Genomic DNA, 26258 nt, shown 5'->3' on the forward strand with positions numbered 1-26258 from the left:
GTCTATTCATATTCTCAAGAGCATTTCCATATATATATGAAAACAGTAAATGAAGCCCAGTTCACTTTATAGGGTTACCAAGAAACTGATTTATAAAACAAGACAGTGAGGAACCTGTCCTGTATCTTGAGAGGGATATAGACTACAAGAGTATACACATTTGTTAAAAGTCACTGAACTATGCTCTTCCAGACTGTATATCTATTTCTCTTAAAACATACATATATATATACACACACATACATATACACATATATATTTATGAAATGTATTAAATCTGATAAATATATAGTCATGATTAACATTATCACACAAATGCAAACAAAGGTCAACATTTTCTAAAATATCTATCAATACAAATCACCAAATTAATAATCCAAAACAGAAAACCTCAGGATTCTTTTAACCAACAAAAAAATTTTCTTAACTTCAACACCATTTATGACTTTTTAAAACAAGCAAACAAACAAAAAACCCCAAAACAAAACAAAACAAAAAAACCTTCTTATAGGCATTCTTTAACTTGGTGATGGTTACACACCCTAAACCTGCAGCAAACATTACACAGGAGAAACTCTGGATGATTCCTCTTTTAGGGCAAGAACAAGACAATATTGAAGGTCATTACCAACATAAGAAACATAAAGCATAAGAGATAAAGCTATCATTTCTGGAAGATAATTATTTCTCTTAAGAGAAATTTACAGAATCAAACTATTACCAATAAGAGACCAAAAGCAAGACTGTTAGATACAAAACCAAACTATAAAAGTCAAAAGCATTCTAAGCTAGCAATAACCAACAAGACAATAATAAAAATGTATTAGCTGCAAAAATTTTAAAGAATCCAATAGTAACCAAAAATTAGTAAGAACTCTACAGGAAGAATGGAATAAATGGGCAGATACTTCACGTACTTAAATGGGACAAGTTAATCTTAAAAAGACGTCAGTACTTCCCAAGTTAATCTATAAATTCAATGCATTTAAAAGAAAAATTACATTTGAATCTTTCAAGGGAAGACATAAACAAGTTATTATAAGAAGAATAATTTCCAAATGCTAACAAAACACATGAAATGTTTGAATTTTATATGAGAGAATAAAAATCCATAAATAAGTTGACCTTTGAAGAGGAAAGAATTTGGTCTACCATATAAAACATTCCAAAATGACAGTATTTTTAATGTGATATTAGCACAAAAACACAGAGCCAGACCCATATTCATATATACATGGCAATTATATACATGTATCATATAACAAATGGTATATATGCTAAGTACATAAACAACGTACCTGGTAACAGTGGTCTCACAAATCAGTGAAAACATATGGGCAATTTAAGAAGCACTGTGGAGAAAATGGGTTCACCAGATGGAGACAAAATAAAATAGAATGACTACTCATAAAAGGTAGACCATAGACAGATTAAAGAGCAAGCATAATCGTAAAACTACAAAATATAAATATAAATGGTAAAACTATAAAACTATAAAATAAACTATAGCTATCTTCGTGGCCCAAAGGTGGGAAAGAAGTACCTTAGGCATAGAAGTGTCTCTGGATCTTGATTTTAAAATTCAAGCTTATTTTCTGACCTAACTACAATATTTACAAAGAGTGATATTTCAGAACTTTCACTTTCTTAAAAATCATCCAAAGAACAAAAATAAATTTATTTTAAAATAAAACTCATTTGATCTTACAATTACTAGATGTAAACTGGGCCCTTTTGCATAAATCTAAAACACATTATAGGATCTTACTGATCATATTTTCCTGTATTTTGAAATATTTTATATAGCATCAGATTGGGACTTATTTCACTGGTACTTTTCATTGTTCATCAATTATTTCCAACTATGCAAGAAAACTGAAGAAAAAAATTAAAGTAAGAAATGAAAGAATGACGGTGTAATGGTAGGCAAAATACAGTAAAGGATCCCTAAGGATGCCCACATAACCAACCTCCAGAAATTATGGCTATGTTCCTTTATGTGGCAAAGGGGACTTTGCAGATATGTTTAAGGATAAGGACTTAGTTGGGGAGACTGTTTGGGTGGTCCTAATCTAATCACAAGAGTACTTGAAAGCATTTCTGGGGGTTGGGGTGCAGTCCACTGGGACCCATGCACAAGGTCCTAAGTTTGATCTCCAGCACCGCGAAGAAAGAAGGGCAGGGGGAGGAAATCAGGTTTATTTATAAATACTATTTTTTCTATACATTATAAAAGTTATAAATAATCTGTTTTTAGGCATATGTGTATTCCTTTACAAAATATATTTTAGATAAATACAAAGAATATTAAATAAAGATTAAATTTGTACTCACTTTAGCTCCAACACTGCAACTACCAGTGCTTCCAGTGCTCCCACTTGCAACTCCAGTAAATCTAGCTTCCAATAACTCTTGCCTTCTTGGATCCAGACTATGAAGCTCATCCATCGCACCTAAAAAGAAAAAGAAATATATAAATATATAGGTATACATATATCTATATACAGACACACATATATGCTTATTTATACACATCAAAATATGTAGTTGAGATATCAATCAAATTTATAAATGAATGCTATAGAGAGATGAAATTAAAAGGCTTTTAAGACTTTATAATGTCCACATCTACTTATTAAAACATCTTACAGTAGATTTCCATCGTGATTTGTTTATTTGATTGGTTGTTTTGAAACAGAGTCTCGCTAAGTACTTCTGGCTGGCCTTGAACTCACTATGTAGCCCAGGTTAGCTTGGAATTTGTGACGATCCTCCTGCCTCAGCCTTCCAAGTGCTAGGATTACAGGCATGTGCCACCATGCCCAGCCCATCATGGGTTTTTTTTGTGTGTATGTGTTTTGTTTTGGAGATAGTGTCTTACTATGTAGTCTAGGTGGCCTTGAATTCAGCATGTAACGCCAACCAGGCTTGAACACACAATCCTGTCTTAGCCTCCTAAGTGCTGGGAACAGGCGTATGCTATCATGCCCAGCTGATTTCCACAACTTTTGACTGCAACCCACAGTAAGAAATATAGTTTCCATCCAACTGAGTATACAGACACATATATACATACATATATACAAAAGTTTTCACAAAACAACCTTACTTCACTGCAGTAATAAGAGTCCTGTACAGGACTGTGGATTGAGGTCCAGGACTATGCTATTTTAATCCATTAAAGAAATGTGTGTGTGTGTAGGGGGGAGACAACACATCGGTTCTGAACCATTAAACTCATTTCACAAGCCATTAATGAGCTAGAAGTCCACAATCTGAAAAATATTGCTCATACTGTAATCTCCCTTTTACACAATGTGATATTACTGCTTATTTTGTTTCTATATGTTATTTAAGTGAGTACATTTTAAATTGTGAAGGTCTGCTTTATTGGAGTCACTTCTCTAATGAATTTTTGTAAAGCAATTCTTCAGTATTATATAAATGATGTAGTGTATACATATAAATCCTCCCTTAAACTTTGAATCATTTGTAGATTACTTAAAATAACTAATATAGTATAAATGCTAGATAAATTACTCTTTAAACTGTATATTTTAGGGAACAAGGACAAAAAATTCTATAGTTATGCAGCACAGATGCAACATATTCTCCCCAAATATTTTCAACCCTGAAGTTGACTGACTTTGTTGGTGCAGACCTGAAGATACAGGACAGATTTTACAGTTGATATTTTTAGTTTTAAGTTTCTGCTGGATAGATTAAACATACACATATAGATAAAACAGATCATTGAAGTAACACCTATTACTAAACAATCACGTTGAGAAGGGGGGATTTGCACCCTCATGTAATCGCTACTGTGCAGACTAAACAGTCTAAATTCTAGTTAAAGTTCATTCAAACCCTTAAAAATTATTTTATCTATGTATGCTGACTCTCTATGGATAAGAACCTAGAAGTGACTTAAATGAGTGGTTCTCAAAGGGAGCAGAGAGAATATTATCCAAATTTTGGAAGGATTTGAGAACTTTTTCAAACTAGACTAGACCTTTCCACGTACCTTAACATTCTTCCCCTAAAGTTTAACAATTATTTCCTATACACTTTACCTTTCAACCCTTTCAACCTCATCTGGATGGAGGACTGGTGGATAGTAGCCACCCTTACATGGTTATTTGCATCCCTGTTCCTGAATGTCTTCTCCATTCACTCCTTTTTCTTCTACCACAGAAAAGAATAATTTTGTGTAAGAAGCAAACTCTCATCTCTTGCTTCTGATCCCATTTCTTCTTTTCTTCTTCTTTTTTTTTTTAGTACCAGGGATCAAACTTGAGACCTTGTGCTTTTGAGGCAAGTGGCAGAACCACTGAGCTAAATCCCCGACCCAATCCCATTTCTTCTTAACATCCAAAAAATCTTTCACATGTACCCTGCCTCTCTGGCATCTTTTCACACCTTGCCTTCTTCTGCTCTCAGTTATGTCTTTTTAAAATATCACCTTAGCTTGAATTTCATATTGTCATTTAAAACTTTTCAAAAGTTGATGATTTATATCACATTATCCCTAATACAACCAATGCTTTCATCTTTTTTTTTTTTGGATCCCGCTACTATATTTGAAACTCCTATTCCTCACTGGGAGTAAAAATGAAAATAAAACAAAAATATACAATTTTTAATTTTCAAAATTCTACCATACCTTTTCTGTTTCTTATTGTCTCTTAACTGTGAATATCCCAAGATTAAATCCAAGACCTTCTGTTCTTTTCAGACTCCCTATGGCCTTAAATTTAGGATTCTCAAACACCTACTGTTTGCAAAGTCTTAATCTTGGCACTAGAGTTTACAATCTATTGAATTTTTGCTTTATAAAAAACTATCATTCTTCATTTGCACAGAATTACTTTGAACACATTAAATCACATTTTAAAACTAAAGTACTAAAAAAAAAAAATACCCAAAGAAACAAAACTAAAGTCCTATACATGGTACTAGGATAAAAACAGACACAAAGACCAAAGGGTCAAAATAGCCCAGAAGATAAACCATCGCATGAAATGACTCAGCAAGAGCACCTAGACCACTCAATCAGGAAAGGACAGTCTTTTATCAAATGGCACTAGGAAAACTGGACATCCATATGCTCCCCCCCAATTGTTGGACCCTTGAACTTGGACTTTATACCATATAAAAAATTAACTCAAAACGGAACAAATACCGTAAGATCTAAAACTATTAAGCTATTAGAAGAAAGCAAAGCTTCATGGAACTGACTTTTGGAATAATTTCTTGCACACCAAAAGAACAGAAAATCAAAGAAAAATAAGTTGAACATCAAGATTAAACTTTTGTGCAACAAAGAATACAATCAACAGAGCAAAAAGACAACCCACAGAATAGAGGAAATATCTACAAATCATATATCTGATAAGGGGTTGATATTTAGAATATATAAAGAACTCCAACTTGACATTAACAAAAAAACTAAACCAATTTTTAAAATGAATGAAAGATGTGAACAAAAGTTCTCCAAAGACAATAAACAAATAATCACTAAAGCAATGCAAATTGTATTTCTCATTTACAACCAGTTAGGATGGCTGCTATTTACTAATAACAATAATAAAAAAAGTGTCTGCAAGTGCTACAGTTTGGATCTGGAAAGTCTCCCAAAGGCCCATGTAGTGAAAGCTTTGTCCCCAGCCAGTGGGGTTATAGAGAGGTGATGGAAACTTTAAGAGGTAGGGCCTTGTGGAAGGAAGTGAAGACACTGACAACGCGCCCGTGAAGGAGCTCTTGGGATTGTGGTCCTTCTTCCTTCCATTCTTTTATCTGCCAGTTGCCTTAAGGTGAGACGCTTCGCTCTACCACATGCTCTCCACCATGATATGCTACCTGGCCACAGGCCCAACAGTAACAAGGCTAAATGACCATGGGATGAAACTTCTGAAACTGTAAGCCCGAATAAGTTTTTCCTCTTTTTAAGTTGACTATCTCAAGTATTGTGTTACAGTAACAGAAAGCTAACATGGCAAGGATGTAGAGACCTTGTGCAACACTGATGAAAATGTAAAATAGTGTGGACATCGTGGAAAAAGATAAAACAGTCCCTCAAAACAAACACAGAATTCCCACAGGACCCAGCAATTTCACTTGTGAACAGATAATAGAAGTGAAAGCAGAGCCACCTGCCCTGTAAGCGCAAGGACCCAAGTTCGATCCCCGGTATTAAAAAAAAAGAAAGCAGGGACTCAGATATTTGTACATCCACACTCGCAGCAGCATTATTCATGATACCCAAAGATGAAAGCAATCCAAGTACCCATCAAGGGATGAGTGGATAAAGTATGGTATATATGTACAACTATTATTCAGCCTTAAAATGAGGTAAATCTTAACACATGCTACAACATGGAGAACACTGAAGACATTATGCCAGTCACAAAAGAACAAACATTGCATAACATTTCCTAGAATAATCAAATTTAGAGAGAGAAAGTAGAATAGTGGTTGTCAGAACCTGGGAGATGTGGTGGAATTTAGAGTTAGTGTCGAATAGATACAGAATTTCAGCTGAGGAAGATGGAAAGGTTCTAGAGATGAATGGTGGTGACCACAATAATCCAGTACTTAACATCACTAAAATATAAACTTAAAAATGGTTAACATGGTAAATGTTGTATTATGAATATTTTAGCACAACTTCTAAAAATAACTTAAAATTTTAAAAAAATCAATAAATTGGACTTCATCAAAATTTTGCTCGTTAAAACACAGTTACAAAATGAAAATACTGGGAGAAAATTATTTGCAAGACATATGTGCACTCCATAGTAGGCCTACTCTTTGGCTTGTAACTGGTGATGCCACACTGACACACAGCAGGAAGATGACGACCTTAAGTCCCACTATGAACTGGAGATCCAGTATTGAGGTATTTTGTTTCCATTATTTTTTTCAACTATACAGCTTCCTCTGGGACCTCAGCCCTCCAATATGAAATCTTAAAAGAGTCTACAGCCACAGAAACCACTTTCTAACCAAAAAATTCTTGCTCAACATTGCCTGTATCCATTAACACATGCTAATAAGTTTTTAAGACTTTTTTCTTTTTTTCTTTTTTTGGACCGGGGATCGAACTTGGGTCCTTGCGCTTGTCAGCCGGCGGCGAAACCACTGAGCTATATCCCCGGCCCTTTTTTTTTTTTATTTTTTAATTTTTTTAATTAATTTTTTTTTTAGTTTTTAAGACTTTTTAAAAAGGAAATATATGCTAGGGCCCCTGGAATAACCCCTGACACATAACAGATGCTTAACAAATGTTACTGTCATTGTCTAGAAATCTAACCTTGAATACTAGAGTCCTGCTGATCAAAATGCAGTCCAAGTACCTATAGCAACAATGCCAACTAACATGTTTATAATAAATACAAAATCTTGGGCCCTCTCCAGACCTCTGGAGTCAGAATGTACATTTTAAAAAGATCCCCAGCTAATTACTATATACATTAATGTTTCAAGAAACACTGCTGTAGAACAAGGATCTGTAATCTTTAAATGGATAAATCATATTTTATTCCTTTCAGCACAAGAAGCAAAGTTACATATTTACATAACAAGCAAAATTATTTCTAAAAGCTCTACTGATAAAACTCAGGATATAACTGAGTATTTACACACACACACACACACACACACAGAGCATGAGCAGGGGTGTGGGATCAAACCTACAGGTACACTACCACTGAGGTATCTCCAGCCCTTATTTACTTATTTATTTATATTCATTTTGTGGAATTCATGAAGGTATGTAACATATTTCAATCATTTACAATCCTTTGACCCTTTTAGTTTTCATTTTGAGACAGGATCTTGCTAAACTGCCCAGGCAGGACTTGAACTTGGAATCCTCCTGCCTCAATCACCCTCCCTCAGAGTTGGGATTACAGGCGTGCACCACCAGGCCCACCTGAGTATATTTTTATAATGTAAGTTGGCTAGTAAAAATAATGGGATTCCTTTTGAGTGATAATGCTTCACTTTATTGAGGTTTTCTATTATCAAAAGCTACTGCAAATAATAGTCTGTGAATGCTGATCTGTAATGAGATTTATATATTTACCTTTGAAAATGTCTTTCCACAGAGATATGCCCTACAAGCATATGATTTTAATTGAGTATATTTATTACTTGCAAGGCAGATACAGAATTCTATTAGATTCTTCTTTTGATATTTGCCTTTCAGTATGTCATCACATAGCAGATTAATCAATTCCAATTAAAGGTTAGGTAGCAGTTTCTCAATTGCAGAATTAAGTGGATTTTGAAATAAGAAATTTTCTTTGCACTTGGATCAGTATCCAAAAAATGCTGACAGAACTATAGTTTAAGGCTAAAAAATATGTTTATGCAAATTCATGCCAGCATAAAGATCTAACTTCTTTAACAGCATGAGAAATATATAAAACAACATCACAGTGACAAACGTCATGTGTCAATGAAATGACTTTACTGCACTATAAGTTTCACATATAAGTAGTATTTTGCCTTGTAATTTTAGGTTAAATCCATTTTTAAAATTACCCAATCTAAAGGGAAAAAGCTAATTTTCAAAACTAAACAATACAACACTGTACTTGACAAACAGTGATTAAGGGTGGTCAGTCTTTTTTTCAGAAAATTTTCAACCTCACCTTTTAGTTCAAACAATTGTAAAGAACTTTACCAATGGTGACAGTCAAGATATTCAGCCTGTTTCTTACAAAACTTCATGCAGCCAACGCCACTTTAATTCCATGACAGTGAATGACATTCAGTACTAATTCAATAACTGATAGTCAAATATTTTCTGCAAATTACTGCTGATGACTAACACATGAATAACTACAGGTTTTGACCACATTTTTTTTTTTTCCAGGCAACAAGGCTTTATTGCAGGGACAATCTGCCGGGCTGTCTCTGAACAAAGGAGAGACGAAATACGGCCAGGACAGGGAGTGCTTTTTATAGGAGCTGGGGTGGGGTTGAGTGAGGTAGTGGCTAGGGACTGGAGGAGCCAGTGATGATACTAGTTGTTAGAAGGACAGCAAGTATTAGGTTACCTTTTCGGCAGGAATAGGGGCATGTTGGAAAGAAGGTCATCCTTTGGTGGGAGAAGCCATCTTGGAGTGGCTTTAGGTAGGGAGGTAGAGCAGGGCATTATGAGAAAATGGCAGCTACTATATATGGTAACCATGTTAGGGTGAGGGAAATCTATCACTCCAGGCTTTTGTTGTATGGTTGTTGGGTGCAGGTCTCTTCTTCTGGAGCTGCTTCCAGCTGACCAAGGGTCGAAGGTTAGGGCTAAACCTGGATCTGATGATGGGGGCAGCGGTAGGTGGAGCTTTTTCCCCCTGCGGCAGTGGCTGGTACCCTGCCATGATGAGCTCCGTGAAGTCTGGTTGGTAAATGCCCTCATGCGTTCCTGTAAGAAATTTTGAAAACAGCGAAACAAGCACGGTCCAAAGCAGAGGATTAGACAGATAATATTGAGGGGTCCCAAGAGCGGTAATAGCCAGGGAAGCCATGAGATCCAGGAAACAAACGTATACCACAATTGATAAGCTCCTTGGGCGCCATATCTGGCCCACTGAATCTAAAGTCTTTCCCTCATTTGACGTGTAATTTCGCTCATTATTTACATAGGTCTTACAGAAACAGCTGGATGTTTAGGGGCTCATCTGTTAAGTAAGAGACTGTTATAGAAGTAAGAGATCATAGCTCATGATCTAGGGGCCCATTTTGACTACATTTTTGCAAGCTTTGTAAATTTACCCAACTAAGGCTTTTTTCTGCTATACACATATTTATTCATCACTCATTGTAGCACATCTTAGCAGATTCTACTTCAGATTGTACTTGTGTTTTCTCAACTTTGAAAATATTGTCTGTAGTTCCTCCACAAAGAATATTTATTAGGTTAATTTTACTGCTACTTCAAACATCGCATTGAGTCCTTCAATAAACAACTGAGTAACATCAATAACATCTATCCACTTAACAAGAGCCCAGGAAGACCACTCTAAATCATTTCCTTGTTTTTTAATTGTTATTGTTGCTCCAAATGTCTTCAACTTAAATCAATTGTTCTTGCCAGAAAAGGTAATAATTTAAAACCATTCTGATTTCTCTGAACATAATTTTTTGACTGCTGCCATCAAACGTAGTTTAATTAACTCAACATTAGTAAATGGCACTACTTGTTTAGCTAACAAGCAAGCTAGCAGAAAGAAAACTTGTTTTGGTGGCAGCCTCATTTTCTTTTTTAGAAACAAACTATTCTATACTTCAAGTTTTCTAGTTATTTTCCTGAGAGCTGGGCATACTGCAGTATATGCTTAGTCAAGTAATTTCAACATAAATTCTACTTTTCTGCCACAGCTTTAGTGTTACTATAAAATCAGAACAATGTTTTGCTATCTAAACAACAAAAATCACCCAAATTCTGATGTGCTGTAAAGGCATGCCATGCAGGGGGCTGATGGTGTACCTCAGCAGCAGAGCACACACTTAACATCCACAAGGCCCTAGGTTCAATTCCTAGCACCACAAACACAAAGCATTTTCCTTTCCTTTTCTTGTTTTGACATGACAGATATGCACTGATAATAAGTAATATTATTAGAGACTGGCAACAGATGTAGCACTCAAAATACCATCAAGCTATAACTGCAGCACTGAAATATGTAGTGCACTGTGAAAGTTAATACTGTCAACTTGATTGGTTTGAGAGATGCCTAGGAGATTAGTAAAGCACATTTCTGGATATGTCTGGGTAAGTCACGGAAAGGTGACTTTGGGACTGTATCTGGTCCTTGGTCCTTTCCTCTCAGGCTCCTCCCCAGTCTCTCTGCTTACTGGTTGCCATTAAGTAGGCAGCTTTTCTCTGTCACGTCTTCTGTCTTCGGTTAGATATTCTGTCCCAGCAACAGAAAGGTGACTAATACATGCACCAAAGAACAGTACAGAGTGACAAAAATGGCAAATATGAGGCAGGTGTGGTGGCACATGCCTGTAATCCCAGCACTGAGAATGCTGAGGCAGGAGGATTGCAGCCAGGGCTACAAAATGAGTTCAACACCAGCCTGGACTACCTAGTGAGACCCTGTCTCAAAAACAAACAAAAACAGCAAATACAGTCTCTGTAACAACTACTCAGCTCTGCCACTGTAATGCAAAAGAAGTTGACTGTATTTCAGTTAGAGTATCTGTAGGTACTAAAAATGCAAAGTTCACATGTCATTAACGTATTGTTCTTTGGCTTTTTTTAACCACATAAAATGCAAAATTAGTTCATTGACTACTGTTCTAAAGAGCACATTTCAAAGATTCAAATATTTAAGAATGAAAACTGTTATTTCTGACACATCCAAAAATTTAGTCCTCAATTACAATGGAGTTTTTTTTTTGGCAGCACCAGGGATCAAACTCAGGACCTTGCGCTTGCAAGACAGGCACGGTGCCACTGAGCTAAATCCCCGGCCCTGTATTTTTTTTTTTTAAATAGGGATTGAACCAAGGCCTCACTCATACTAGGCAAGCAGTCTACTACTAAGCTACATTTCCAAATTTTTTTTCTTTTAAGACAGTGTATTGCTAAATTGCCCAGGTTGGCCTCAAACTTTTGATCCTCCTGCCCTGACCTCCCAGATAGCTGGAATTACTGATGTGCCACTACACCACACTGATACTTTTTGAAGAAAAAAAAAAATTTTTTTTCTTAGCCACAATCCATTAAATTATTTACTGTATAGTAAGTGTTTATACTGTAAAAATTGTAAAATATTCTTAAATGTCCCATTTCAAAATACATCAACCTTGCCACGCATGATGCTGCTCACTTGCAATTCCAGCAGTCAGGAGACTGAGGCAGGAGGATTACCAGGAGTTTGAGGTCGGCCTGAGCTATATGAGTTCAAAGCTAGCATGAACTGCAAGATCCAGTTTCAGAAAACCAAAAACAAAGGAAAAAGAAAAAAACAATACACACAGTCTTCTTGTTATGCTGCATGCTACTATTCTTACTAAACCAATCTTCAAATTTACAATTGCAAACCCAAGACATATAAAAGTGAGCTGCCACTGCCCAAATTAGAAATCACATTGTGTATGAAAAAATTTTTAAAGAAACCTGAATGAAGCACACAGTTCAAAACTATTATTTTCTCATGCCTCATTCTAGTACGTATTTTCTCTTTTCTTTCCCAGTCTTTCACACATCACTTAGCACTCACCAACTCAATAAATGTTAGCTGTTATAAAAGTATAACTTCCCAAGTGGCAAAGATGATGTATTTGAAAGTATTATTACTTCTGGTTACTCAACATTACTGTATATTTATACCACTTTTACTTATGACAATAAGTTTTCTCATTATATAATCTTTAATTGATTGCCTAAGCCTTCATCTTCTTTGACAGATGGTTAAAAAAAAAAAACACAAAACATTTAGGAAGCATGTTTGAAAAAGTTAGTATCTGTTACCAAAAGGTAAAAAAAATTAGTTTGTTCACTAATATCTAATAGTAGAGTCTATTTCTGCTGAGTCATCATAATATTACATTTTTAAATCTAAAACTTCCTAAAATCTAAAAATGTTCGTTCATTCCAGATTTTAATTGTTTTCATATTATGCTTCATAAGATGATTTCTACAGAACATTTAAGGTTTTTCTTTTATTAACACCCTTCATGTTAAACTTGGTAAGGCAGTGAACATTTTTATTAAAAAAGAAAAACTACAACAAAGTTGATAGTATTTTAATAAGATAAAAGTATCTTATAAGTCATTCCTTTTCACCAGTTTTTTAATGTACTTGAAAGTACATGAAACAAGGCATCATGGTGTATGCCTGTCATCCTAGCACGTGGCAGGCTGAGGCAGGAGGATTGCCTCTGAGTTGGAGGCCAGCCTGGGCTACATAGTGAGTTCAAGGCCAACCTGCACTACAAGAGTCTCCAAAAGGAAGAAAGGGGGGGAGGGGGGGGAAGGGAGAAGGGGAAGGGAGACCAAAAACAAAATTCAAGAAAGCTATATTGTTTATAACACTAAAATTACTTCTGATTCTGATTGTAAACATCCATTTTCATATAATAAATAAGACATTCCCATTTTCATAGACAGTATTTGTATCATATATTTAGTGAACACAGCTATTATTTTTGTTGATTACACTGTATTTCATCATTTATTCCACAATTTTATTTATCTTAAAAAATAAAATATTCTAATTTGGGGGAAGTTAAATGAACATTATAAATGAGCTATCACAAAATCAGCCCAATATCTTTAATTTCTAACAACCTTTCTCTCATATAAACTTAATAAAAACAAGTCCTACACTTTTCTAATGATTTTAGATATTAACATTTGGAGCTCTAATCCATTTTTAATTCACACACACACACGTACAACTTTTTTTCCAAATAAAAATAGCACACTTTCTCAGTAATTCAACCTTTGTCCACTGATTTAAAATACTTCTCTGCTCATGTCATATTCCATATGAATATATGTCTGTTTGTATTCTGTTTCACCATACTATCTATATTTATCTCTGAGCCATATATATCCATCTACACACACACACACATACATTTGTTTTTATATATAACACATATGCACACATACACACACATATCAAATATTTTACCCAAATGACTAAAAAGAGTAATCAAAGAAGTACAGAAACCTTATGTTCAATTACATAAGCCTGTGGTAAAGAGAAGACAAGTCTAATCTAAAATCACTCTCAGTCAGATTAATACTTCACCTATCTTTTTAACATTCCCAGGCATTTTAAGCATTTTTATTTTAATACCTTCAGCAAAAGATTCAGATACACTGAGATAAAAAGTTCAGATATATGGAACTGTACCATGCATCAGTGGTAAACTGAGTTTCTGTTTCTCTATACTCTCAAGACCTTAAAGAATAAAAATAATCTCAATTTTTTTCTTATTAGTAAAAAGTCTGACAACTAATTTTCTTTCACCAACAATAAACACACATAAGATGTGTAAGTTTAGCCAAGTTCCTTAACTTTTCCATGTTTCAACTTCTTTATATGTAATATAAAGATAATAAAAGTACATACTTCATAGAGTTATATTAGAGTAACAAGTTTATATGGTGAACTAATCTGTCACTTAGGAAGCATCCAATGACTGTGAGCATATATGTAGGTTAATATACAAGTGTGTAATAAATATTAGCATACTAATATATATCATATAAGCCGCCTCCTTTTTTTCTTAGTTAGAAGTTCTTAGTGGATAGAATGGAATATATGTCCATGCCTAATTTCTTTATTTTAATGTGGTAATAACATAATTAACCAAGTTCCCCTTCTTCTAGCCTCATGCTTATAATCTGCTACTTAAAAAAATCTCTCACCATGTTTATATATGTACATGTCTATACATTTATAAACATATTTTTATAATATTTGGGGGGGGGAGTACGGGGGATCGAACTTGGGTCCTTATGCTTGCTCAGCAGGCAGCAAAACCACTAAGCTAAATGCCCGGCCCTTATAATATTTCTATATTAACATTAATCCTCATTTTAAAAGAAAAAAGACACTGAGAGGGCTAAGCTATAATATCTTTTGCTACATTTGTATCTACTCAACTAAGGATCTCTATTTCAAAAGAAGGGTCCAAAAAGAAGGGTCAGTTGTGAGAGTATGAGCGTGTGTGTGACACAAAGGCAGGGAGAGAAAAAGAGAGCGTTAGCATGGATGTAACTGTAGGAAGAAGCAAGTTCTCCAAGATAGGAAGTTGGTAAAATCTGACCTGGTAATTAGCCTCTCCTCACTAGAAAGTTAAAATAGTATCTTGTCTGTAAGTACTAATTATTCATGAACCTTTTTTGGTTTGATGTCTTTTCCCCATGTTAACATAATAGGTACTTTTTGAAATAAACAATATGGAATTATAAAAGTGAAACATCCCAGTATTCTCATCTCCTAAAATCTCACTGCACCAAGGTAACAATTTGATAAGTACTGTAAAAAGGACAGTGATGATTATTGCCATGAGATATGTCTTGGCCTGTTATTCTACCCCATTAATGCAAGATGACAGAAGGGACACAGAATATACCATCTGCAACAGGGAAGTAAATCTGACCAGGAAGGATGCTGCATGTACTATATATTTAAGATGTTAAAACTGAATACTACCTACATATTCAAGCATAATCTAAAACAATGTATTATAATAAACAAGGACAGAATATTCTGTATGTTCATCCAGTGGCTCCACTATATTATTTCATCAACATCATATCTATGACCCTCACCAGACTCCTAAAATGGATATCTATATACATTTATTGTAGCAACATTACTTTAGGGTTAAGAAGCCAGGCTGCCTGGCTTTAAGCCGCAGATCTATGGCTAATGAACTCCTCATTGTAAAATCCTGGTAATAACAGTTTACCTCAGAAGACTGTTCCCAAGGAGGATACAGAGTTAACTGATTGTGCGAATTTAGTAAGATTATACATGTAAGATCTTGGAGGTTCCTAGAATATACAAGCCAATAATTTTTACATAATATTATGAAGCCCCAGTAAAATAAGTAACTTGCCATTGCATGCTAAGTAATTTGAGAAAACAACAAAAAGATCTTATTAAAGAGAACATCCTGGCTTATTTTAACTTTCTACTTATCTAGCTAAAACCTTCAAATAAGGAAGAAAAACTAAAGTTTTATCCACACAATTTCTAACAAAATACACTACACTATGCTTAGGAACCCTTACCTGCCCACAGAGACACATTTAATACAAATCATCCTGTTTGGTGAAAATAAAAATGTTCTTCATCTGTCCCATCTCTAAGTTGCTGTTAATCTTCAGAGAATTCCAAAAGCTTAGGATCTAAACATGTAAGTCAGTGCATTACCCATGTTAAGATCATAAAATTGCCCTATAAATATATTTCCAATGATTAAATCACCTTATCCCCTAAAAACACCTAAAGGTTTTAAATGTTAGTATTTACTTACAATCTTAATAGAAATGCCAACCAAATAATATATTGTAAATGCACAAGTTAACTAAATCAATTTGAACGATGAAAAATTACTGTTGAAATGAATGAAGCTATAGATGCTCAGCCATTTTCAACTTATAAAATAGGTTGATCATGATTCAACCTTATAGAATATGATGAAAACAGCCCAGGGTGTAATCAACTCGTGTTTCTACAAATGATTATAACTGTCATTTTTGGACAGTATTTGAAGTGTGTCATTGTTATTTCTCTCTTATTTGTGTATATACAATCTAAAAGCTGTCAAGACAAAGTGCCAAATTCAAAGTTTTAAACTTCTATGCTTGGTTGGCCCTCAAAGTTATACTACAGTCTTCCAAAAATATACAATCATTTAAAAATAGTGACTTATACCAAATTTCTTTCTTCTCTTTTCCTTTCCTTGCCTTCCTTTCTCTCTTTCTTTTGGCTTTTTGAGGCTGAGTCTTGCTATGTAGTTCAAGCTGGCCTTGAACTCACTATGTAGCCCAGGCTGGTCTCAAACTCACAGCAATCCTCCTGCCTGGGCCTCCTGAGTGCTGAGATTACAGGCGATCACCACCACATCTGGCCAAATTTCTTTCAACTGCAACAATGTTTTGCTACTACTTCTTTCCTAGTACCAACTTGTTCGCTTTATGAAAATAATATGTATTTTTGGCCAGCACAGATTCATTTAAAGTTAATTATCATACATACAGATTAACAACCAGACTAATAGGCCAAAGAACATATAAAACACATAAGACAATTATACCAAATTAAGGCACACTTTTAGATACATTGTCTATGCTGGATTACAGTAACTTTTTTTCTCTTTCTTTTTTTCTATCATGTCTTATATATTGAGTTTTTCATATAAGAGAAACCAAGTAATGTTTAAGCTTGTGTGTCTGATTTATTTAACATTATGGTCTCAAGGTGCATCTATTTTTCTACAAATGACGCGAGTTTATCCTTTACAGCAGAGTAATAACCCATTATGTATAAATACGGTGTCTTTTTCATCTATTTATATTTTGACGGACATATAGGTAGCTCCCAAGATTTAGTTATTAACTGTCCTGCTATAAACATGGGTATGCATACATCACTGTGGTATGAGGCCTTTAATTCCTTTGGGAAGATACCTAGAAGGAGAATAACTAGGTCAAATGGAATTTATATTTTTAGTTTTTTGAGGAATCTCCACACTGATTTCCATAGTGGTTGTACGAGTTTACCCTCCCACCAACCATGAAAAAGTGTTTCCTCACCCGCTTCAGCCTTGCCAGTATTTGTTATTGGCTGAATTCTTGATGATAGCCATTCTCACTGGAATAAGATGGAATCTCAATGTTGTCATAATTTGCACTTCTCAAATGGCCAGCAAAGTTGAACATTTTCTCATGTATTTATTGGCCATTTGTACTTGTTTATCTGAGAAATGTCTATTCATTTCAGATGGCTATTTTTGATTAGATCTTTGAACTTGAGGGGTCTAATTTTTTCTGAGTTCTTTATATATTCTAGATATGAGTCTTTTGTCTGAGGAGTACCTGGCAAAAATGTTTTCCCATTCTGTAGGTTGTCTCCTCATTCTGTTGGTGATTTCCCTTGCTGTGTGGAAGTTTTTTAATTTGATGAGATCCATCTATTAATTCTTAGTATTATTTCTTAAGCAACCGGAATTCTGTTCATAAAGTCTTTGCCTATACCCATGTCTTCAAGTGTTTTACCTATTTTGTCTTCCAGAAGATTGTTTCTTTTCTAATGTTTATAGTGGACCCTCAAATTTCGCAAGGGTTATATTCCTAGAGCACCCATGAATTGTGGAAAACTACAAATTTCAGATATGGTCAGAGAAATGCCTATTTTTGTAGTTTAAACCCTGAATATGCTACATCTCTTGGTTATGTAATTTAATAAAACAGTGTATTAATAAAATACTGTATTAATAAAGTATAAATAAATACAGTAGTACAAAAAATACTGTATTAATAAAGTATTAATAAAAAGGTATAGGGCTTTTTTTGGGCATCTTAAGGATCTTAGGGCTTTAAGAACAAAACCAAGAACACTTGAGATAGCTACATGATACAGCAACCTATTATGATGCGGGAATGCTGGTGCATCTGCCAGAGATGGGTTATAGGGCAGCAGCCAATCAGCAGCAAGAAATGAATTATGCTCTCGGATTGGCTACCTAGGAACCTCCCGCCCAAAAGAAAAAAATTGTGGAGGATATTTGCTGTTTTCAAGAAATTGTGAGGGTTTTCTCAAACAATTATTAGTTAGGTTCCAAGGAAAAATCTGTGATCAACTGAGGCCACATACTCTGAACTGCGACTTTGCAGGGATATACTATAGACCTTTGACTCATTTTGATTTTTTTTTTTTTTTTTTTGGTACTGGGGATTGAACTCAGGTCCTTGTGCTTGCACAGCAGGTGGCCAAACCACTGAGCTAAATCCCAGGCCCCGACTCATTTGGATTTTAATTTAGTGCACAGTGAGAGACTTGGGTCTGGGTTCAATCTTCAGTATTTGAAGAGCCAGTTTTCCCAGCACCATTTATTAAAGAGGCTCTCTTCCCTCCAGCAAAAGTGATAGAGCTAAATCAGGTAGAAATATTGTAGGGAATCAGACAGGGCTGGCCCCTCAAGGAAATCAATGCAGAGGATGAGAACACATTACAGCTGTGGCTGGAGGTGGGTCCAAAGATTGAAGTCACAGTGGCCAGATTTCCATACTTCCCTAATGGATGAACAGAAGCTTGAGATTACTGGTATCACCCTTTTGAGCTTTTCCATATGGATAGACATCATCTCACTGGGGGTAGGCGATTTTCTCCCACCCACTAAGACCACGACTACTGATTATCAACCAAGGTTAATGATGTCTTCCAGATACCCTTGTTACTACTACATCAATATTACCTAAGTGACTATACTCGTAATCTTACTGGTTATGATATTTTGTGATACCTTCATTATTATTATTATTATTATTATTATTATTATTATTATTATTTTGGTACCGGGGATTGAACTCAGTACCTTGCACTTGTGAGGCAGGCAGCAGAACCAGTGCACTAAACCCCCGGCCCGGATGATTATGATTTTTAACCCACATTGTACACAACCCTCATGACTTTTGCTATGTAAAACTTCCCTGAGAAGTGGGCTAGTTGGCAACCCATTCTGGACCCCTCCTGTCTCTCAGGAACTATTCTTATTAATTTTCCTACTCTTTACCTCCATTGTTCCTTAGAATTCATTCTTCAACTTCGGGGAACACAAACTCTGCATATCTGACATCTAGCAGATTTGGGAGTTATATCTATTCCCCCTGTATCAAAAGGATTTGGCCCCTTTGTCAAAGGTAGCTGAGTGGGCCTGGAGTAGTTTCTGCATCCTCTATTCTGTTCCATTGATCAACAAGACTGATTGATTGATTATTTATTTATTTATTTATTGTCACTGTAGCTTCACAGTATAACTTGAAGTCTGGGATTGTGTTGCCCAGAACTGTTTTTGCTATTCTAGATCTCTAGTTCCATATGAATTTTAGGGTTGCTTTGTCTAGTTCTGTGAGAAATGCTATTGGTATTGTGACTGGGACTCCATTAAATCTGTGTAACAGCTTTAGAAGTACAGCCATATTGACATTGGTTCTGCCCATCCAGAAATAGGTGGTATCTTTCCATTTTTTGATATTCTCTTAGCTCTCTTTTTTCAGAGTACTATAGTTTTCATTGTAGAGACCTTTTACCTCCTTGGTTAGGTTAATTCCTAAGTATTTCATTTGTCTTTCTTTTCTTTTCTTTTCTTTTTTTTTTGTAATTCAAGCTGGCTCTGAACTCACCATGTAGCCCAGGCTGGCCTCGAATTTGCAGTGATCCTCATGCCTCAGCCTGCCAAGTGCTGGGATTACAGGCATATGCCACGATGCCCGGCTACACTATTGATTTTTGAATGTTGACTCTGTATCCTGATATACTGAATTTGGTTATTAATTCTAGGAATCTTTGGTAGAATTTTTGGGATCTTCTATGTAGAGGGTCATGTCAATCTGCAAATGACGATTATTTCTTTCCTTCCTATCTGTATCCCTTTTATTTCTTTCTCTTGTCTAACTGCTCTAGCTAATGTTCGGAGAAGTATACCGAACAGGAATAGTGATAGCAAACATCCTTGTCTTGTTCCCGATTGTAGAATGAAAGCTTTCAGTTTCTGTTTAGTATGATGTTGGCCATTGCTTTGTCACAGATGGCTTTTATCACATTGAGATAAAGACCTTCTATTCCTGTTTCCTTCAGGCTTTTTACCACGAATGAATGTTAGATTCTGTCAAATGCTTTTTCTGCCTCTACTAAGATGATCATGTGATTTCTGTCCTTGCTTCTGTTTATGTGATATATTACATCTATTGATTTGTGTATGTTGAGCCATCCCTGCATCCCTGGGATGAATCCTACTTGCTCGTAATGTATGATCTTTCTGTTTGCCAGTATCTTATTGAGGATTTTTGTATCTATGAATATATATTCATAGAATATTTTTTTAACAAAATATTCACGAGAGAGAAGGAATTTCACTTCTCTTTTTACTCCTATAGTCACAAACCCAAAATTGCTAACAGTAAAAAAAACTGCAAAAATGCAAAAAATCAAAGTCAAAAACACCATACATCAGGCCAGGGATTTAGCTCAGTGGTTCCACCGCCTGCCTCACAAGCGCAAGGACCCAAGTTTGATCCCCAGGTAAAACAAAAACAAAAACAAAAACACCATCCATCATCCTACTATCCAAAGATAACCAATGTCAATATTCTGGTTTATTTTCTTCCAGTCTTTTTCTTAACTGAAGACGATTAAGATTATGCTTTCTAGTAACTCCTGGCAAAGATGTTTTAACATCTTCATTTTCAATCATTTGCCACCTCCCCTCAACCAAAGCCAAAAACAAAAACCATGAGTCGGGCGTTGTGGAGCATACCTGTAATCCCAATACTCAGGGGGCTGAGGATGGAAGATCACCTCAAGTTCTAGGCCAGCCTGAACAAAACAGGAGAAACTATCTCAAAAAAAACCTTGAAAATTAATGATATGACATATTTGTCATTTGCTGCTTACAATGAAAAAATGGCTTATAACAAAACTTCTGTCCATCAGCTTGTTTAGGGTTTTTTGTGCCCTGCCTTATGTTGGGGATTGAATCCAGGGCCTGAGCTATGTTCTCAGCCTTTGTTTCTGTTTTTATTTTGAGGCAGAGTCTCGCTAAATTGCTAAACTGTCCAGGCTAGGCCTGAATTTGAGATCCTCCTGTCTCAGCCTCCCAGAGTGCTAGGATTACAAGTCTGTGCCACCACATCTGGAAGAGTTTGTTTTTCTTTACTGGCAATCATACAGAGTTTTCGAAAATTCATGAAGTTACCCAACTCACCCTCTCTACCAAATAAATTTTTATTTTTGAAAAATGTTCCCCCCAAATAAAACCTTAACAATGTTGGGCCAGGGATTTAGCTCAGTGGTTTCGCCACCTGCTGCGCAAGCCGCAAGGACCCGAGTTCAATCCTCAGCACCAAAAAAAAAACACCTTAATAATGTTAAGTATGAAAATGATAATGTCATTCTTTGCCATAAAAAAACAAGTGTCAGGTAAATCACAAACATACCTGTATAAGCTCATTACACATTGATGCTGCCATTCTAATAAGGCAGTATAGTTTTGCTTTAATAACATTTATAAATGTCTTTATAAATAGCTAGTTTTTAAGATAATTAAAATCCTAAAAGGGACAGAAACTTTTGTGTTAAAATTGATGGCTATCAAAGCTATGTGGTGATACATTAGACTCAATTGCCAAATCCACCCTACTTCAATAAATGTTTGAAAACTTTCCTAATAAAAACTTTTCTTATTTTTTGTGAGGAAATTTGTGTTTTAAAGGCATTTGGAAATTTCAGAGCCAGGAAAAGTTGTATGACGATCATCCATACCATCAAGTTTCTATGCTTTTCTGTATCCTTTTTCCCAATTACACAAAATCAATTTTCCATATGATGACATGTTTTCTTGATTATTTTCACAGCTACCTAACACTCCATTAAGCGAATGTAGAGTAACATATTTCATATCCCCTTAGAACTGGTAATTCAAGGGGCTCCTAATTTCTTGCTACTGAAAATAGTGCTTCAACCAAACTGTTGAAACGGTTTTGCTTGAATTTAGGATCATTTCCTTAAAACAGCAATACTCAAAGCAAAGTAGGAAAGATGATATGTACATTTCAATGGTCTTTCTTTCTCTCCAGGCCACCCCACAATCTCCAATTTGTACAATTAGGTACAAAAGCATAAAAGAATTAACATAGCAGGACTGAGGCTGCTATTTTTCAAAAGCCCTGGTGCAAAAAAATTTCCCCTGAACACATGTTGCTGCATTTTCACTCAAGAAAGAAAAAAAGTAAGCTTGGTGTGACCCCTCTGGTGAGGGAAAAAAACATAAGGAAGCCAGCTACTCATTCTAGACTCTGCCTTTTCCCCTTAGGATCTGGCTGTGAATCCTTACTGTCTCTCTAATGTATCTCAGTCATGAGTACGCTATCTGCTAAGTTCCAAGAGTTCTTCTAGCAAATATGTGGATGTGGGCGTGGCCTCCGGGACATTTGAAATGGCTGCTAAAACCAATCCCAGCTGGGCTGACAGAACATTTAACACTAGTGAGGCACCATGTAGAGCCCAGGTAAGTTAATGTTACAGCTCCCTTTCCCCTGTCAAAACAGGCATATGTTCACAGTTCTAAAGTTCCCTGGCAGACAAAGTCATTTTTAGTCTACAGCCACATCCATAAGCCAGTATTCTCTCAAGAAAATAGAAGCTCCAAAAGAATATTTTTGGTTTTACAGTATTTGTTCACTGAAATGCCAAGGTGTCTATAGACTGTTGCCCAAGATATAATAAACTTAAAAAAAAATTTTTGAATCAATAAAAGCACATTTTCAGGCATCCCCAAGTTCTCAAATTGGAAAAAATGTAATCTTAAAAAAATATTTTTAAAAACCACCACCATTTAGTAATTCTCAGCCTCTACAGGTATTTCCTTATTCCTAAAAGGGAAATAAATATTTCACTTACTAACATGAAGATTAATGCTGTATACATATAAACTCCTCTTGGCATATAATAGATACTCAATAAGATGATACAAATGAACAGTAATTTCTTACACCTCAATAGGTAAAACTATATAATAACGAAAACAAAAAAGAAAAGAGTTGAACTACTTCAGTCAGATAGAAAATTAAATACTGCTACTTGGGGGCCAGGGATTTAGCTCAGTGGTTCCACCGCCTGCCTCGCAAGTGCAAGATTCCAAGTGCGATCCCCGCTACCAAAAAAAAAAATACTGCTATTTGGGATGTACTATAACTTCTACATTTCTGCCTAATGAGATTTCAGAGAGATACATGGATATCCATTAGGCAGCCACTGCACTTACCCAAATAAGAGAAAACTGTAGCTTGGACTAGAGCAATAGCAGATCAGAAGGGTATCTAAGAGATGGTAGACTGACTCTGAAAAGGAAAGGAAAATTTTTCGGCATACACATGGATGGTTGGTAGTATAGTAATAGTCACTAAGATGAGCAGTACTGGGGGCCGGGGATTTAGCTCAGTGGCACCATGCCTGACTCGCAAGTGCAAGGTCCTGAGTTTGATCCCTGGTACCAAAAAAAAAAAAAGAAAGACAGAAAGTAAAGAAAAAGATGAGCAATACTGGAAAACTTGGTTTGGGGAGACTATTATAAGTTCTTTTATGAAGACAATGAATGGTATGTTTTAGAGGCAAAGATCAGAAAGAACAATAATGAGTTTCTTCGTCAGGCCCTATTTATCCTATTTACACAGCAATAAGGAATGAGAGTCAATGAAAGACCTGTTCTATGGAGCAATGGCTCAATTATCATTAGCACACTGGTAAGATGATAAGAATGAAGAAAAAGAAAAAAGAAAGCACAGGCTCAATGTAGACAAACAATACAGAAGATGGGAAAAACTGCTTTCATTGACTATATGAAGAATTCATGAAGAATCCATCCATTCTAGGGATCATTTATATGATTAGCACTATTCTACGTTACTGAGCCTAAATGATGAATAAGACATTCCTGCAACTCGCACTACAAATATGAAGAAAAACAAAATAAAAGAAAAAAAAACTTGAAATCACATTTGCTTGACATAGCATTATTAACTTTGTGAACTAGGTAAGCCTAAATTCTATGCAGCATTATAACTCTCTAAGCTTATCTGCTTAATACACTATTTGATTATACTATATAAGCAAGGTGTGGCTGAATAATTCTGTATGACATGTAAAAATCAATCCTGTATCTTTTCTGCCACATTATACTTATTTTATCTTGGCAGGCTGATGTTTATGTACTTAAAGAACAAATTACGGAATGTTTAGCTTCTCTATTATACTTAGCAAGTCAGAACTTCTACTCACTTGTTCTCCCTTTTATCTCAAGATATTACTCTTAAAAACAAGGAGTAGATGATGTTAGTTTACTAAATTTTACTTTGTGGAGACACTATAAGAAGGGGAAAAGACCCATATTGTTAAAACATGGTTGGTCAACAACTGACTGAAAACATGGGCAAAGAACTTAAGTAGAAAAGATATAATTGTCTCCAAGTACTATATATGAAGATGTTCAGATCCCAGCAATCCCATGTCTGTATTCAAAGGAAATGAATCAATGTCAGAGACATCTGAACTTTCATGCTCATTACAACATTACAATACCCAACATATAAAATCAACTTAAGTACCATCAATAGGCAAATGGACACGGTGGCATATACACACCATGGAATACTATTCAACCTTTAAAAATGAAACTTCTCCTTTGCAACAGCAAGGACAAACATGCAGGACATTAACGCTAAGTGAAATAAAGCAGGCACAGAATGCCAAATTTTACTTGTATATCAAATCTAAAAGTTGAATTTGGAGATTCCATCATGGTGGTCTAGAGGAAACGATACTCACACATCGCTCTGAGGTACTTACTCAGGTTAGTATGTACACGGCTGCACAGGAAAGTATCAACCCCCACCCTACGGAAGTACAACCTGAACAAGACAGCAAACTGTTGAAATATAGAAACAGAAGAAGCTAGAATAAGAAATGAAGTAACTGCTCTACCTCAACATGGGTTGCAAACTGTGCCATTTTGTGAAATGCCCAAAATCCTCCAAGAAAGTAAGCTTAGTGCTTGCCCTACCACCACTGACTTCAGTCCGGGCTGAAACCAGTGACAAACCCACTGGGACACACAGATCTGAAGACTGAGATACTCATACAATGGATCCCAGGCGTTGTGGTAATTTCAAGTGAGAGAGAAACATGCAGGACTGTGGGAGGCTAGAAGTTGTGATTGCTGACTGACAAGAGTCCAGATTCAAGCTTTGGTCTCCAATGCAAGGGGCACTGGGGCAATTAGCCTAGAGAGATACTCAGGGAATGAAGCGGAACAGAGGGGTGGGAAGAGACAGTCCTGGATCAGGCTTTTGTCCACCTCACCCAGGCACCAAGCACAATGGCAAACACAAGCCTGAGAGAAATCTAGAGAACCATGGTAGCTGGGCTGCATGGGCACAGGAAGTGGAAAGGGAATGCCAGATAGGTGCTATCAGTGCCTTTCCTGACCCCCAGACACTGCTGAAATCTCAGGGTGAAAGAAGACAAGGAGAACTGCACTACACCTGAAACTAAGTGTGCTGGTGACTAAATAGAAGGTGAGGGCTTTTGTGGAAGCTGTGGCAGGCACACAGCCTAAGAACCAGGGCTGAGACCTATCAGAGAGTGACTCCAACTACAACCCTAAGTCCATGAAAACACCAAAAGCTCCTGAATATATTTAATGGCCTGTAGACAGCAACGCTGACAACTGCTCAGGGATATTCATCCTAACCAATGGAGAACAGTTTTCTCTATATATCAGAAATTTCCATATACACATGAAATTTTCCATGTATATATTATTTTCCATAATATATATATTGCTCCGTACTAAAAAGAAATTTAAAAACCTAGATATAAAACCAGAAGGATTGAAACTGCTGGAAGACAACATAGGGGAAACACTTGAAACCTCAGGCCCAGCCAAACAGTTCTTGAGCAGGACTCCAAAAGCAGGAAATAATATTTTAAAATCAATAC

General features: G+C 35.8%; 1 protein-coding gene across 8 annotated transcripts in view; it reads right to left on the reverse strand.

The window, feature by feature from the left end:
* Tlk1 (tousled like kinase 1) overlaps window positions 1-26258 on the reverse strand; it is a 152257-nt gene that overhangs the window by 95915 nt on the left and 30084 nt on the right. For 4 of the 8 annotated variants that reach the window (XM_004857657.3, XM_004857655.3, XM_004857658.4 and 1 more), the window contains one exon: window positions 2335-2453. In XM_004857657.3, the coding sequence (XP_004857714.1) occupies window positions 2335-2453 (119 nt within the window). Of the gene's footprint in view, window positions 1-1298; window positions 1353-2334; window positions 2454-26258 lie in introns of those variants that run through there. The other 4 variants (XM_004857659.4, XM_087200260.1, XM_087200247.1 and 1 more) reach the window with 2 other exon arrangements.

Source organism: Heterocephalus glaber, unplaced genomic scaffold (assembly GCF_053883595.1).
Source record: "Heterocephalus glaber isolate CG9 unplaced genomic scaffold, H.glaber_assembly_v1.0 deba00000347, whole genome shotgun sequence".
Lineage (NCBI taxonomy): Eukaryota > Metazoa > Chordata > Mammalia > Rodentia > Bathyergidae > Heterocephalus > Heterocephalus glaber.